The 15814-nt window shown below is 53.0% G+C and overlaps 2 protein-coding genes across 6 annotated transcripts; one reads left to right on the top strand and one right to left on the bottom strand.

Moving 5' to 3' along the window:
- Positions 1 to 3822: 3822 nt before the first annotated feature.
- Positions 3823 to 10914, top strand: Yif1b (Yip1 interacting factor homolog B (S. cerevisiae)). 5 transcript variants are annotated; one of them, XM_013026331.1, is made up of 8 exons: positions 3823 to 3886; positions 7059 to 7297; positions 7387 to 7491; positions 7582 to 7660; positions 7835 to 7892; positions 8925 to 9080; positions 9164 to 9257; positions 10648 to 10914. In XM_013026331.1, exons 1-8 carry the CDS (start codon positions 3844 to 3846, stop codon positions 10801 to 10803), a joined length of 930 nt encoding a protein of 309 aa, XP_012881785.1. In that variant the 5' UTR covers positions 3823 to 3843; the 3' UTR covers positions 10804 to 10914. The 5 variants fall into 5 exon arrangements, with proteins under 5 accessions (XP_012881785.1, XP_012881783.1, XP_012881784.1 ...); XM_013026329.1 differs by having other exon boundaries at positions 7817 to 7892; XM_013026330.1 differs by having other exon boundaries at positions 3823 to 3895.
- A 391-nt stretch (positions 10915 to 11305) lies between these two features.
- LOC105993150 (chromosome unknown open reading frame, human C19orf33) lies at positions 11306 to 11996 on the bottom strand. Its single transcript, XM_013026318.1, has 4 exons — positions 11920 to 11996; positions 11709 to 11821; positions 11552 to 11623; positions 11306 to 11422 (listed from the first exon to the last, which is right to left on the bottom strand). The coding sequence occupies exons 1-4, from the start codon at positions 11939 to 11941 to the stop codon at positions 11327 to 11329; spliced, it is 303 nt and encodes a 100-aa protein (XP_012881772.1). The 5' UTR covers positions 11942 to 11996; the 3' UTR covers positions 11306 to 11326.
- Between the last annotated feature and the right edge of the window lie 3818 nt (positions 11997 to 15814).

Below are 15814 nucleotides of genomic sequence, written 5' to 3'. Positions count from 1 at the left end.
ATTCCTCAGCACCACATAAGCAGAAAAAAAAAAGCCGGAAGTAGCGCTGTGGCTCAAGTGGTAGAGCGCTAGCCTTGAGCTGAAAGAGCTGAGGGACAGCGCCCAGGCCCAGAGTTCAGGCCCCACGACCAGACCCCCCCCCAAAAAAGAACTCAGTACCTTCCTGGAAGCCATCTGGAGGACAGCCCAGAATTCAAACCACAATGAACCCACACAGGAATTGGGGGCTGGTAACCCAGCTCAGATAGGCTGAACTGGGTCTATTTATAAAGTTGTGCCCATTCTTGGAACGGACCCCAAATGGGGCTGACAGTCCATAGGAAGAGATACATGCTAATAAAAATAGAGTAGCTAAGAGTAGCCACATTTGTGTTGTGAATCCTCAACCCCTTTCCATGTAATTCTGAATTATAACAGCAGATGAGAAAACTTAAACGTGGGCCACTGATGCCTGGAACGTCACTATTCTTGAAACTGTACAGAGAGCCAGGTGCTGGTGGCTTACACTTGTAATCCTAGCTACTCAGGAAGCTGAGATCCGAGAATCACAGTTCAAAGCCAGCCAGAGGAGGAAAGTCTGTGAGACTCTTATCTCCAATAAATCACCAGAAAATCAGAAGTGGTGCTGTGGCTCAAATGGTAGAGCACTAGCTTTGAGCAAAAGAAGCTCAGGGACAGTGCCCAGGGCCTGAGAGCAAGTGTGTGTATGCATGCATGCATGCGCAGGTGCACGCGTGCGCATACACAGAGAGTAATATCAGATTTATTTATTATTGCAGGTCCTAGGGGCTTGGACTCAGGGCCTGGGCTCTGTCCCTGAGCCTCTCTGTGCTCAAGGCTAGTGCTCTATCACTTGAACCACCACTTCTGGCTTTTTTGGTTTATGTGGTACTGAGGAATCAAATCCAGAGCTTCATGCATGCAAGGCAAGCATTCTTCCACTAAGGCCTCATATGGATTTATATCATATCAGGTATCATAAATAATATGGGATGAAGCCAGGCACTGATGGCTCACATCTGTAATCCTAGCTATTCAGGTGGCTGAGACTGAGGATCATGGTTTGATGCCAGCCTGGGCAGAAAAGTCCCCATAACAGTCCTATCTCCAATAAACCACTCAAAAGCCAGAAGTCATGCTGTGGCTCAAGTGGTAGAACTGTAGCCTTGGGCACAAAGAGGCTCAGGGACAGTGCCCAGGCCCTGAGTTCAAGCCCTACAACCCCCTCTCCCCCAAAAAAGACATATACACATAAATAATATGGAATAATTTAAGGAACTGGAGGTAAGGTTCAGCAGTAGAGCATGTTCCTAGTATATGTAAGGGCCTGAGTTTGATCCGGTTGACTATATGTACACACAGAGAATACTATGTATATTTATGGTATCTATGTATCTATTTGAACTATATCTCCACTTCCAGCTTTTATGCTGGTTAATTGGAGGTAAGAGTGTCAAAGACTTTCCTGGCTTCAAACCACAATCCTCAGATCTCAGCCTCCTGAGTAACTATGATCTAGGGCCTGGGCCATATATCATGTTTTTTGGGTTTTTTTTGTTTTTGTTTTTGCTGGTCATGGGGCCTGAACTCTGGGCCTGGGCATTGTCCCTCAGCTCTTCAGCTCAGGGCTAGCGCTCTACCACTGGAACCACAGCACCATGTCCGTTTTTTTCTGCTTACGTGGTGCTGAGGAATCGAACCCAGGGTCTCATGCATGTGAGGCAAGCACTCTACCACTGAGCCACCTTCCCAGCCCATATGTTTTATGTCTGAGGATTCTAGTATCCATTGAGGTCCTGGAACTAATCCTCCATGGATACTGAAAGATGACTGTTGTTACACAATAGACCAGAAAGAAGGCAAAATAGCCAGGCTGTGGATCACACCTTTCATTCTAGCTACTCAGGAAGCTGAGATCTGAGGGTTGCGGTGTGATGTCAGCCAGGGAAGAAAAGTCCCCTTGAGACTCTTACCTCCAATGTACCACTCAAAAGCTGGAAGTTGACAGCTGGGAGCTGATGGCTCATGCCTATAATCCTAGCTACTCAGGAGGTTGAGATATGAGGATCAAGGTTCAAAGCCAGCCCGGGCAAGGAAAGTCTGTGAGACTCTCATCTGCAATAAACCACCAGAAAAACTGGAGGTGATGCTGTGGCTTAAGGACAGTGCCCAGGCCCAGAGTTCAAGCCCCACAACTGACCAAAAAAAAAAAAAAAAAAAGAGCTGGAAGTATCATTGGTGGCTCAAATGGTAGAGAGCTAGCTTTGAGCCCAAAGAGGCTCAGAGACAGCTCTCAAGCCCTGAGCTCAAGCCTGACCACCACCACCAACAAAAAAGGGGCAAAATAATTGCTTTAGTAATTAAAAAGTAAGCTGGATGTTAGTGGCTTGTCTCTAATCCTAGCTTACCCAGGAGTAATATGGAGAAAATGGTGGAACCCAAAGGTCTTGGAAGTAAAGAACAGGGAACTAACAAAAAGAACTCAACTGAGGCAAGACTCATTGCAGAGAGGCCCTCAAGGGTGGTTCCCCCCCCCATCAGTGTCTCACACCTGTATTCCTAGCTACTCAGGAGGCTGAGATATAAGGATCACAGTTTAAAGCCAACCTGAATAGGAAAATCCAGGAGACTCCTATCTAGACCATCCGCTTTAACCAAAAATGCTCAGCAACAGCACTCAGCTCTGAGTTCAAGACCTAGTAACTGGCACACAAAAGAAGAAAGGAAATTTTATTTATTTTTGTCGGTCATGGGGCTTGAACTCTGGGCCTGGGCACTGTCCCTAAGCTCTTCAGCTCAAGGGGAGCACTCTATTACTTGAGCCACAGCACCACTGGTGGTTCATTGGAGATAACAGTCTCAGGAACTAAAAGATTAAATGGAAGATTATTAGACTTTGCCAGAAAACCACACAAACATCAGGTGCAAACCCGCAAGACCCCTTCTCACAAGGGAGAAGTGAGAAGCAGCGCTGGCTATTGTCTGAGGTGACCTACATAACCTAGGAGGCTTAGGAGGGGGTACAAGGAGCTAAGAAGCCGAGACTGAGGTTTGGACATGTGGGTCAGGGGCTTCATACTGGCAGACTAGGATTTATGGCTGCTGTCCAAACAGTAGATAAGGGGTCTTGCAGCTGAAGGTCACTCTAAGGGGCTCTTGTTGTCTTATATGGTGGTAGCAGCCCCAGAGAAGTGCCATCCCAAGATAAAGGGGGCTGGAAGCTGATTACTGCCTTTACTACATGGGCCTAGTGTTGCCTAGGAAGGAAGCATGCTAAGCTCTGGAGAAGGGGAGCTCATTTCTCTAACAAGGACTTTCCTGTCCGGGCTGGCTTTGAACCACGATCCTCAGATCTCAGCCTCCAGAGTAGCTAGGATGACAGGCGGGAGCTGGCTCCCAGCCTGTTTTTAAAAAACAATAAAATATTCACTCTAAAAATCTCTAGGTGACAGAAGTCTCATGACTCTGATTAGGACACAAGTTCAACCTTTCCTCTTGGACTTCCCAATGCTCTCAGTCACCCAAATTGAGCTCCCTCTTCTAGAAGACTCCATTTCCCATCGACCACCTCGCTGGACACCCGACACTGCTTACTCCCAGGAAGATTTCAGGCCACGCCCTCCCACCTCCTGCTTTATGTCATTCACCCTAGTCCACGTAGAGCACCGCCCACCCGCCCAAGCCTGTGAAAGGGCGGGGCTTCTTCGGTCAGTCCGGTGGTTCATTGGCTGTAGCGTCACTCCTGGGGCGTGGCTACGGGAGCCGGGCGGGCCCGTTCTGAACCGCGGCTGAGACAGCAGCGGCGGCGGCGGCGACGGCGGCGCGGCGCGGCGGCGGTGAAAGATGCACCCGGCAGGCTTGGCGGCGGCGGGGACGCCGCGGCTGCGTAAGTGGCGTACGTGGCCGGCTGAGGAAGCTCGGGCGGGCTAGGGGCGTGGCGGGAGCCGGGAGTGGCGGTTGGCGAGGTCACTACAGGTCGGAGGTCAGGATATTGAAGATCTGGATCTTCGAGTTACGCCCAGCGTGGGGATGCCAGGCCCGGGTAGGGGGTGCATTAAGTTAGGGGGTGCCTCGGGGGTATGGGGTGCATTAGGGCAGGGAATATGGGGTGCATTAGGGATAGGGTCTTTAGAAAATTCTTTTTGTGTTGGTCCTGGGGCTTGAACTCAGAGCCTGGACGCTGTCCCTTAGCTTTTTTGGCTTAAGGCTAGTGCTTTGCTACTTGAATCACAGCTCCACTTTGGGGTTTTTGCTAGTTAATTGGAGATAAGAGTCTCATAGATTTTCCTGCCCTGGCTGGCTTCGAACTACAACCCTCATATCTCAGTCTCCTGAGTGGCTGGGATTACAAGCATGAGCCTACCTGCACTCCTTTCCCTATATCTGAATTAGTAGGCCTCTCTCTGCCTCTAGTTCATCTTCATATATACACTGGACATTTGGTTTATTTATTCAGTAATGTCTTGTCCCCCTCCTCTTTGTGCTGGAATTTGAGGACCCAGTTGTACCCAACCTAGCCCTAGTTCTTGCTGTCTTACAGCTCAGATACAGATACTAAACAATCCGGGAAATAATTCAGCAAGATGGTTTAGGGAGTAATGGGATGTGACTAGGGCTTTTGAGGGAGAAGGCCCGTGTGCTCATTCTGTCCACATGGAGTGGCCAGTACAGAGCAGAAGACAGTGACTGCATGGAGTAAAGGATGTATGACTGTGGAAGTAGAGGCCAGGCATGGGGAATCACAAGCAGAGATCTTGAGACAGAGGTGTTGTGGGTACCCAGAGGCTTCAGGCCTGTGGTGTTTAGGGTTCCTGGAAAAGCATGATGAAAGATTGCAGGTGCCAGGAGCCAGTGACTCACACCTGTAATCCTAGCTACTTGGGAGGCTGAGATCTAAGGATTGCAGTTCAAAGCCCACCTGGGCATGAAAGTCTGCGAGACTCTAATTAGCCAGAAAAAACAAAACAAAACTGGAAGTGGAGCTATGGCTCAAGTAATAGAGCACTAGCTTTGAGCTTTGAAAAAGCTAAGGGATAGTGCTCAGGCCCTGAGCCCTAGTACCAGCACATACCCACACTAGTGAACTACTGGCTGGATGTTAGACTGTACCTGCAGACATTGAGATAAGGCCCAGGGACAGCCAGAGGGAGTTCTGGAAGTGACTTAACCCAGGACTAGAGCCAAGAAACTAATTAATCATGGCTAAAGATGGAGTGTAGGAGCTAGAGGGGCACTGGCTAAGGGTGAGACTGGGCTAGGTGACAGGCACAAAACCAGGGCAAGGGTGGAAAATTGGCCCACATTTCCCAGGGCACTGGAGAGGGACCAGTCAGGTGCCATCAGTTCTGGGAAGGCACAAGCATTTGTTTTCTCCAGTGCTGTGGCCAGCAGGGAGGTCAGATAGAAGAGACAGGTGCAGGCGCTGTGTCAGAAGCAGAGATTTGGAGGTTGGCTGACCCAGGCTTGACAGTGTAGAGAAACATGTAGGTAACTGGGAACCCTACCTACCAAGGGTGGAGGGAGGAAGGCTAGCAGGACTTTCAAGAAGCAGTAGGAGGACAAGGACATTACAAGTGGGGCAATGGGCAGGGCCCATGCTGCTTGCTTGACTTTGAAGAGACCTGAATTTATTTTCAGGCTATAAAAGAATTGACAGGATGGAATTAGGGTTATGGCTCAGTGGTAGAGCATTTGTCTACTTCGGGTTAGGTCCTGGGTCCCGTCCCAGGAAAAGGGGGTGGGGGAAGAAATGGAGAGGAAGACTTGGAGGCTGCCAATTGCCAAGTGACACGGACAGATGCTTTTTGTAGGGCTGAGAAGTTTGGGGGTGTCATTTTGTCTCACACCAGCCCCCGCCCAGGCAGGAGAGTTAACTCCATTCTACAAGAGGCCTGAGGGCTCTGGATTGGATAATTTGACCCCTGTCTTCTTCCAAGTCTGGACTCTGGTTCCCAGTGCCTTATTAAGGACCTGAACCACACCTTAGCCTCAGTCTTTGTTTTTGCCAGTCCTGGGGCTTGAACTCAGGGCCTGGGTACTGTCCCTGAGCTTCTTTTGCTCAAGGCTAGCACTCCTACCACTTGAGCCACAGCATTACTCTGGCTTTTTCTATTAATGTGGTACTGAGGTACTGAGGAATCAAACCTAGGGCCTCATGCATGCTAGGCAAGCACTCTACCACAAAGCCACCTTCCCAGCCCTAGCCTCATTCCTTTACAATCTTATTTATTTAGGTCCTAGGGCTTGAACTCTGGGGCACTGTCCCTCAGATTTTGTGCTCTAAGGCTAGTGTTCTACCACTTGAGTCACAGATCTACTTTTGGCTTTTTTTTTTTTTTTGGTCGGTTGGGGCTTGAACTCTGAGCCTGGGCGCTGTCTTTGCATTCTTCAGCTTAAGGCTAATGCTCTACCCCTTGAGCCACAGCACCACTTCCTGTTTTCTAGTGGTTTATTGGAAGTAAGAGTCTCATGGACTTTCCTGCCCAGGCTGGTTTTGAACCTCAATTCTCAGATCTCAGCCTCCTGAGTAGCTAGGATTACAGGTGTGAGTCACCAGCACCTGGCTTCCACTCTGGTTTTTTGTGGTTAATTGGAGATAAGAGTCTCATGGACTTCCTTGCCCAGCCTGGCAAGGAAGATCAAACTGTGATCCTCAGATCTTCAGCCTCCTCAAAAATAGCTAGGATTACAGGCGTGAGCCACCAAAGCCTGGGTTTTACAAATTCTTGGAAGCTGGCTCTGCCTCTTACTACCGGCATAGCTTTGAGGCTGAGTGTCTTTGGACTCACTTTTCTCCTCTGAAATGAAGATACAAATGTTAGCAGAAATTGGTGGATTGGATGAGTTAAGTCATAATATTTTCTTCTCTTTGTGTGTGTGTGTGGCAGTACCGAGGTTTGGACTCAGGGCTTCATGCCCTGCATGGCTGGTAGGCAGATCTACCCCTGACAGCCCCTCTCCTGTTATAGTACTCTCCTTTGGGGTCCTCACCCCCTGTGGGGGAAACGGAGGATTTGCTGCAGAGTGAATGAGTGCCCCCCCATCCTCTTCCCCTGCAGCCTCCAAACGAAGGGTCCCAATGTCCCAGCCAGGCATGGCAGACCCCCACCAGCTTTTTGACGACACCAGTTCAGCCCACAGCCGGGGCTATGGCGCTCAGCGGGCACCCGGCAACCTGGGCTACCCTGCCACCTCTGCGTCCCCCCAGGCAGCCTTCTTAACAAATCCTGTCTCCGACATGGCCGTGGCCTATGGGAGCAGCCTGGCGGCCCAGGGCAAGGAACTTGTGGATAAGAATGTAAGTAGGTGGGGAGTAGTGGGAATGGGGTGCATGTGGGGGGTCAGACAGAGGCCACACAGCCTCAGGTTTGAGCTCTGCCTCCCCAGATTGACCGCTTCATCCCCGTCTCGAAGCTCAAGTATTACTTCGCTGTGGACACAGTGTATGTGGGCAAAAAACTGGGCCTGCTCATCTTCCCTTACCTACACCAGGTAAGCACCCCTGCCCAGGGGCTGGGGCTATAAACAGGGCAGGAGAAGCCCCATTTCTGGGCTTCTGCCCATTCCCCCCTCACTCTACAGGACTGGGAGGTACAGTACCAGCAGGATACCCCTGTGGCACCCCGCTTTGATGTCAACGCTCCGGATCTCTACATTCCAGGTCTGTCTCCTCCTCCTTCTAGCTGGGATTACAGGCAGGAACCATTGCACCCCTTCTAGCTGGGATTACAGGCAGGCACCATTGCACCCTGATTTTTATTGGTGGCAGGGGGCTGGATAGTCAGAGGCCCCAAATGGCTCTTTGTCCTCTGATCAGTGTCCCTGTCTCCCCCAGCGATGGCTTTCATCACCTACGTCTTGGTGGCAGGCCTTGCACTGGGAACCCAGGACAGGTAAGGCTGGGCCTGGGCTGGAGGGCTGGGTTGAGGGGCAGTAGGGCAGTAGGGCATTCTGGAAGTCTTAAGTCTCTCCCTCATAGAACACCTTTCCTAGTACCACCTTGGCTCCCAGTTGGTTTGAGACATTGCTATCGCCATTTTTGTTCTATCCAGCTCCCACTCCTTCCTCTTGGCCTCTGGCCCCAGATCTGTCCTCTTCCTCATTTGCTTAAAAGAGGCCCTCCCCTCCCCCAATACCTCCTGACTCCAGCAGTAGCCGGAATGTTCAGTCCTGGCTGCTGCTTTGTTCACCCTGCCTGCTGTTCTGCTCCTCTGTCCGTGCATCCCCAGAACCTCTGACCCCAGGGTCATTGTACATTTTTTTTTTTTGTCAGTTATGGGGCTTGAACTCTGGGCCTGGGCACTGTCCCTGAGCTTTTCAGCTCAAGGCTAGCACTCTATGGCTTGAGCCACAGCGCCACTTCCGGTTTTCTGGTAGTTAATTGGAGATAAGTTTCACAGACTTTCCTGCCTGGGCTGGCTTTGAACCGTGACCCTCATATCTCAGCCTCCTGAGTAGCTAGGATTACAGGCATGAGCCACCGGCGCCTGGCTGTACATCCATTTCTTTTGGCCCAAGAATACGTTTCTCCCCCATGTCACCTGCCCAGCACTTGCTCATTCACCATTATCTCCCAGCCAGTGTCACCTCTTCACCTCCACCTCTCCTAGTCCCCTGCACCTTTCCTTTGTGCCACTGAAAACAAATGCCATTAGAAACAGTTAGATGAAGCGCAAAAACCAAGCTCTCCTTCCCCTACCAGCTCCTTAGCCCTCCTGATATCAGCTCAGCCATACTGTCTTCTGGAATGCCTCCTCTTGCCTATGTCCATCACAAGCCTTTCCCGGTCCCCTTGCCCAGCCCTGACTGCTGTGGGTGTTACAGTCTATGGACAAGCCTGCTGTCATGGCAGGCTGCCACCCATCTTTGGGGACTCCAGCGATGACAGGAGACCAATGACAGGGTTTGGGTGTTGGTCCTGGCAGGTTTTCCCCAGACCTTCTGGGACTCCAGGCAAGCTCAGCTCTGGCCTGGCTGACCGTGGAGGTGCTGGCCATCCTGCTCAGCCTCTACCTGGTCACAGTCAACACCGACCTCACCACCATCGACCTGGTGGCCTTCTTGGGCTACAAATATGTCGGGTGAGTGCCCCGTACTCTGCCTGCCAGCCCCAGCCTTCAGGCCTCTTCCTCAGACCTGGCTTCCCCTCTCTCTCTGCCTCCAGGATGATCGGCGGGGTCCTCATGGGCCTGCTCTTTGGGAAGATTGGCTACTACCTGGTTCTGGGCTGGTGTTGCATGTCCATCTTTGTGTTTATGGTAAGCCTGGGCCCAGGGTGTGTGAGGCTGAGGCCAGAGGCCTCTTGGGCTGACCCCTCAGGACATCCAAGCAGAGGAGCTCCAGGAACTTAAACCACAGTCATATTAGTGAACTGAAGGGATCTAGAGTGGCCACTTCTGCCTGGAGGGCTTCCTGGAAGAGGGGTGATCATGCTGGGGCCTAGAGGGATAGAGCCAGCCAGGATGCTGGGGGTGGTAGCATGCTGGTTCCAGGGAAACCCCTCACCTTTGTTTCCTTCCTTCACATGATGGGCTTTCCAGCCCACATGTCCCCATGAGATGAAGCCTGTTCAGCTGGGTACCCATGGCTCGCACCTGTAATCGTAGCTACTCAGGAGATCTGAGGATCATGGTTCAAAGCCAGCCCAGGCAGGAGTCTGTGAGACTCATTTCCAATTAACCACCAGAAAACTGGAAGTGGTTCTGTGGCTCAAGTGGTAGAGCGCTAGCCTTGAGCTGAAGAGCTCATGGACAGCGCCCAGGCCCAGAGTTCAAGCCCCATGACCAACCTAAACAACAACAAAAAGCCCATTCAGGGCTGGGGAGGTGGCTCAGTGGTAGAGCGCTTGCCTTGCATTCATGAGGCCCTGGGTTTGATTCCTCAGCACCACATAAGCAAAAAGAAAAAAAGCCGGAAGTGGCGCTGTGGCTCAAGTGGTAGAGCGCTAGCCTTGAGCTGAAGAGCTGAGGGACAGCGCCCAAGCCCCATGACTGGACCCAAAAAAAAAAAAAAAGCCCATTCAGATGGAGTGGGATGCTGGTGACTGGACCCTTAGGTTGACCTCAGTCTTCACCAGGCTTTTACAACAAATCACTTTCTCTGCCTAAACCTGGCTCCTGTTTTGTAAAATGGAACGATTAGACTGGGGATGTGGGTCAGATGTAGAACACTGGTCAGCAAGTGTGGGGCCTTGAGTTCAAAGCCCAGCCTTGCAAAAAAAAAAAAAAGGGATGCTGGTGAGGGTCCTGGGAAGACTGGGGTGAGCAGAAGCCAAGACAGTCGCAAACTGCGCCGAAAAGACAGCAGTTGCCATCTGAAGGGCTGTGCTAGTAGCTCAGAGGTAGAACGCTTGCCACGCTTTTGGAGGCCCCTCGAGTCCATTCATTGGCTCCCCCCAAAAAAGGACAGTTGTCGACTGACCCATACACGGGCGGTTTTGGCAGGGAGTTCCCAAGGAAGGGCTGGGCCTGGCCTCGGAGTCTGGGCCCTCCTGTTTTCTGCCTCCAAGACCAAGAAGGGAGGAGGGGATTGAGTCCCCCCCTCCCAGCAGGAACTGGAGGCTGCAGGGACTTGGGGGCGGGCAGTAGTCTGGTCCCCGTGGCCCCGAGGTAACCCTTCACCCCGTCCCCGTCTCTCCTCTCCCCGCAGATCCGAACCCTGCGGCTGAAGATCCTGTCGGAGGCGGCGGCGGAGGGGGTCCCGGTGCGCGGGGCGCGCAACCAGCTGCGCATGTACCTGACCATGGCGGTGGCGGCGGCGCAGCCGCTGCTCATGTACTGGCTCACCTTCCACCTGGTGCGGTGAGCCCGGCCCGGTTCCCGCAGACTCATCTCACCCCCGGCCGGCCCGGCCCGGCCGCCCGCCCTCCCCGCCAAGGTGCTGATTTTTTCTCGCTGCACAATAATAAACCTGACGTTCCGCGGCCTCGGCTTTGGGTTGTTGGGTGGGGGCGCAGCGGCCCAGACGGGCGCGGACGGGGCGGGGCAGAAGGCGGCGGCCTGGGACGGGCAGGGGAGGGGGAGGGGGGGGGGAGAGGAGAGCGAGGGCGGGGTAGAAGAGAGCAGCAGCCGGGCGCGCGCGCGGAGGGCGGGACGGGGCGGGGCAGAGGAGAGCGGCGGCCGGGCGCGCGCGCGCGGAGGGCGGGGCGGGGCGGGCAGAGGAGAGCGGCGGCCGGGCGCGCGCGCGGAGGGCGGGACGGGGCGGGCAGAGGAGAGCGGCGGCCGGGCGCGCGCGGAGGGCGGCGACGCGGGATGCCGGCAGGGGGCGGCACAGAGCTGCGGCCGGGCGCGAAGGTGGGGGAAGGTTTAATGGCCCCGCCCGCCTGCCGTCAATGGGGGGCCTTCTCCTTCTTCCCCTTCTTCTCCTTCTTCTTGGGCTTCTTGGCCTTGTCCGGGCAGGGCTTGCGCTGCTCGCAGCCGGCGGCCTGCGGTGCGCCGCGGACGGCGGGTGGGAGAGGAGACTTGCGGTCTGGGCACGGGCCCGCGCCCCCCGCCCCCCGCCCCGGCGCTGCCCCGCGCCCCCGGCCCGGCCCGCGGGGCCGGCGCGGCCTTACCTTCCCCTCTGACTCCGCCTCGCTGGAGCTGCTGCTGCTGCTGCTGGAGTCCGAGGAGCTCCCGTGGCGTTGCTGGGTGGGGTGTGCAGTGAGCGGGGACCCCTACCAGCCCCCCACCCCAGCGTGGGAGGCCCCGGCACCCGGGCCGGCCACTTACCTTCGGGTGCTGAGCGGCGCCTGCCTTTGGCCCGCCCTGAGCTTTGTGGGGACAGGACTTGGGGTCTACCACCTGGCCTGCCCCTGCTGGCTTGTTGGAAGTGGAGCCCAGGGCTGCAGAGAGGAGACGTCAGGTGCACCCCCCTCCCCGCGTGAGGACCCCAGGTTGTGCCACTCCCTCCCGGGGGGTCACTCCCTCCCTGGGGTCGTACCTGCAGACAGGTCGAACTCCATGGTGCTGAGGTGTGTGGGGAAAGGGAGGCCGGGAGAGCTTAAACTGTGCCTCAGGGCAGGGGGAGGGACACAGTTTGCCCGTCCCAGGAATTCCGAGGAGCCCCACCCTCAGCCTTTGTCCCCATAAGAAGCTCCTGAGCTCTGACTCACCCACCCCTCCCCGGCTTCACCCCGACTTTCCTCCCTGGGAAATGGAAAGGCTTGCTTGCCACCTTCAGCCTTGGCCCTGGGGATGGGGGCTGCAAACTTCCGGAAGAGCCCTCCTGGGAACCACAGTGCATTCTGACCCTGTCAAGGGCTTCAAGCTTGGTTTCAGGTCACAGCCCCTCTCTGGTCTCCAGAGGCAGGAACAGCCACAGGGAGACCAGGAAGCTATGTGGCCTTCCCCTGTAGGTGATAGCTATCTTGGGATGACTGTGACCTGAGATGGATTAATTTCCGAGACTGGTACCTGCAAAGTGCATATAAAAGAAAGCACTGTAGGGGGCAGGGGGGAGGCTGGGAAGGGATGTGAAGGGTAAACCAAAGGAGGAGGCTGCAATGCTTGGTAAGAAATGTACTCATTATCCTGCCCATGTAATTGTAACCCCTCTGTACAGTATGTTCACAAATTAAATTAAATTAAAAATAAAATAAATAAATTGCTTTGTTACATGGCAAAAAAGAAAAAAAGAAAGCACTGTATTAATAGGTGTCTTTGGGGGTGCTATTAGAAATACACCTGACAGAATGACTTTGTAATTGTGCAGGCCCCATCACATTGTGGGGGAGGGATCTAGAGGCCTGCTGTCTGGCCAGCAGAGGGGACACCTACCTTCTTTCCACTTCTTCCTCGTCCCTTGCGAGGGCAATAGCTGATTTTAAAGGAGCTTTAACAGCATTTGAAAGAGCTCTACCTGGGCTGGGAAGGTGGCTCAGTGGTAGAGCGCTTGCCTTGCATGCAGGAGGCCCTGGGTTTGATTCCTCAGTACCACCTAAGCAAAAAGAAAAAGCCGGCAGTGGTGCTGTGGCTCAAGTGGTAGAGCACTAGCCTTGAGCTGAAGAGCTGAGGGACAGCACCCAGGCCCAGAGTTCAGGCCCCATGACCGGACCCCCCCCCAAAAAAAAAAAAAAAAAAAAAGAAGAGCTCTACCTCTCAGAGGAGGCTTGCAACCACTATCAACCTGGGGATTGGCGCCCAAAGCTGAGAACTGAACCCAGGGCCTTGTCCATGCTGGGCATTCACTTACCATTTCATCTACATGCCCTGTGCTCCTCCTGTCCCAAGATAGGGTTTCAATATGTACCCTAGGCTGGTCTTCAACTCCTCTTGGTGATCCTCCTATCTCAGCCTCCTGAATGTCTGTGCAACCATGCCTGGCTTGTTTTTGTTTTTGAGATGGATGAAATTACCTTTGCCCAGGGTTTTCTGTAATTTGAGATCCACCTACCCCCTTCACCAGGGGTTGATTACAGGCATGCATCACCATACCCAGCTATAAGCTGTATTATTGCTGGGCATGGTGGCAATTTCCATGTACTGGGCAGCACTCAAGAGTCAGAGGGCAGAGGATGGCAGGCTGAAGGCCAACCTAAGCAACATAGCCAGGGCGTGTCTTTAGAAGATACTAAGCTGGGTGCCAGTGGTTTTCACTTGTAATCCTAACTACTCAGAAAGCTGAGATCTGAGGATTGAAGTTCAAGAGGCATCCAGCTGAGTCCAGCCTCCCCTTCCCAGCACTGGCTCAGGTCAGGTGGCCTTGTACACCCCTTTTTAGCCCAGCCTCCCCCAAGCAGCACAAGTGTGTGTAGTTCATGACCCTTATACTCAGAGGCCCATCCCTCAAGGGGCCTGCCCTGACTGCAGACAGCCCACCCATCACTCCTCTCCTTACCCTGGTCTAGCATGGTGTGCTCATCACTACCTGAAAGTTGTTGTTCCTTCATTCTTTGGCATGCATTTACTCAGCACCTGCTAGGTCTCCTACATGTTCAAGGAGCCCACGTTCTGGTGGGGCACAAGGGAAGTTTTTTTTTGTTTTTTTTTTGGGGTCCAGTAGTGGGGCCTGAACTCTGGGCCTGGGCGCTGTCCCTCAGCTCTTCAGCTCAAGGGTAGCACTCTACCACTTGAGCCACAGCACCACTTCTGGCTTTTTTCTTTTTGCTTATGTGGTACTGAGGAATTGAACCCAGGGCCTCATGCATGCAAGGCAAGCGCTGTACCACTAAGCCACCTTCCCAGCTCCGAGTGCTTTATTTTTTAAGAGGGTAGAACTCAGTACCACATGTTTTGCTAGGCAGGTCCTCTACCACTTTAAGTAGTGACCCCCCCACCTTTGATTCCAGGTAGGGTCTTTTTTTTTTTTTGCCCCAGGCCAGCCTCAGACCTTGATCCTCCTGATCTCTGCCCCTGTAGCTGGGATTGCAGACTTATGAGCAATGTCTGTGGTTATGCCTGCAGCTGGGTGCTGGATTCCATGAGAAAGTCTTGTATGATGAGGGTGGGGATCTTGTCTGCTTTGATCACCAGACGCTGGGTCCCAGTGTTGTTCCTTATCTTCTGCTGAGTCAGCGAGGCAAGCTCAGGCCAGAGGGTGCTAAGGACAGCGTGGAGCTGGAGGACTGCCTGGCAGGGGCAAGAACGCTAACCTAACTCTGAATCTGTTTCCTCCTGTGTGAAGTGGAAAACTTACCTTACAATGTTTGTTTGGGATCTGAATTTAAGGCTTCACTCTTGCTAGGCAGGTGCTTCCTTGCTTGAGCCAACATCTTGAGCCATTGCTCTGGTTATTTTTGAGTTAGGGTCTCATTTTCCTGAGCTGCCTGGACAGCAGTCCTCCTATTCATACTTCCTGTCCTAGCTGGGATGACAAGCCCACAACACATCTTCTATCAGATAGGAGGGTGTCTGATGAACATTTTCCACAGGTTGACCTTTGAATTGTGATCCTTCTGATCTCTGCTTCCTGAGTAGCTAGGATTACAGATACAAGATACTAGCATCTGGCTAAGGTAAATAGATGCTTAGTAAATGTTAGGAAAGTTTACTGGGAAAAGAAAACACTTTTAATAGAATGAGAATGAGTCACCTCTAGGGTGACAAAGATCAAAATGTTAGAGTTGGTCATGAAACTAGAGGACAGGACCCTCAAAAGTTATTATGTGTGACAGCTGGGACCAGAATTGGTATTGTTTCTCACCCAAGGACACCAGGTAGCATGTTGTGCAACAGCGGTGAGACCAGTAGCCTGAAGATACAGGGTGGGTGACCTAGCCCACAGAGGACATGGCCTATCCTCCTGACTCCATATTGTTTTATAGTCAGGACCCAATTCTGTGGTCCTTGGCAGAGGACAGCTTGGGCTTTTTGTGTATTTTTAGACCATACAAAATAAAATAATACAGGCATGCCATGTATCAGTGGTCCGTACCTGTGACCCTAGTTACTCAGGAGGCTAAAATATGAGGATATTGCTGTTCACAGCCAGCCTGGGCAGGAAAGTCCACAGGACTCAATTAACCCCCCCCCCCACCCTCCCAAAAAAAGCAGGAAGTGGAGCTGTGGCTCAAATGATAAAGTATCCGCCTTGAACAAAAGAAGTGGAAGCTCAATCGGGGCGCTGGTGGCTCAGGCCTGTATTCCTAGCTACTCAGGAGGCTGAGAGCTGAGAATCACAGTTCAAAGCCAGCCGGGACAGGAAAGTCCATGAGACTCTTATCTCCAATAAACTACTAGAAAACTGGAAGTGGTGCTGTGACTCAAGCGGTAGAGCACTCGACTTGAGCTCAAGAGTGCAAGGACAGTGCCCAAGCCCAGAGTTCAAGCCCCACAACCAACAACAACAAAAAAAGAAAGAGTAGAGTGCTTGCTGTGCATGCATGAGGCCCTGGGTT

This window comes from Dipodomys ordii, unplaced genomic scaffold (genome assembly GCF_000151885.1).
Source record: "Dipodomys ordii isolate 6190 unplaced genomic scaffold, Dord_2.0 Scaffold92, whole genome shotgun sequence".
Lineage (NCBI taxonomy): Eukaryota > Metazoa > Chordata > Mammalia > Rodentia > Heteromyidae > Dipodomys > Dipodomys ordii.
This window is presented reverse-complemented; position numbering and strand designations above follow the sequence as displayed.

What these genes read in the sequence shown, in the direction of transcription:
- Yif1b (XM_013026328.1), top strand. Translation starts at nt 3,844, where the DNA reads ATGCACCCGGCAGGCTTGGCGGCGGCGGGGACGCCGCGGCTGCGTAAG. An exon ending in GCCGCGGCTGCGTAAGTGGC is followed by an intron (nt 3,896 to 7,058) that starts GTACGTGGCCGG and finishes CTTCCCCTGCAG; the next exon opens with CCTCCAAACGAAGGGTCCCA. An exon ending in TGTCCATCTTTGTGTTTATG is followed by an intron (nt 9,258 to 10,647) that starts GTAAGCCTGGGC and finishes CTCTCCCCGCAG; the next exon opens with ATCCGAACCCTGCGGCTGAA.
- LOC105993150 (XM_013026318.1), bottom strand. Translation starts at nt 11,941, where the DNA reads ATGGAGTTCGACCTGTCTGCAG. An exon ending in GGAGTTCGACCTGTCTGCAG is followed by an intron (nt 11,822 to 11,919) that starts GTACGACCCCAG and finishes TCCTCTCTGCAG; the next exon opens with CCCTGGGCTCCACTTCCAAC. An exon ending in AGGCGGAGTCAGAGGGGAAG is followed by an intron (nt 11,423 to 11,551) that starts GTAAGGCCGCGC and finishes GGCGCACCGCAG; the next exon opens with GCCGCCGGCTGCGAGCAGCG.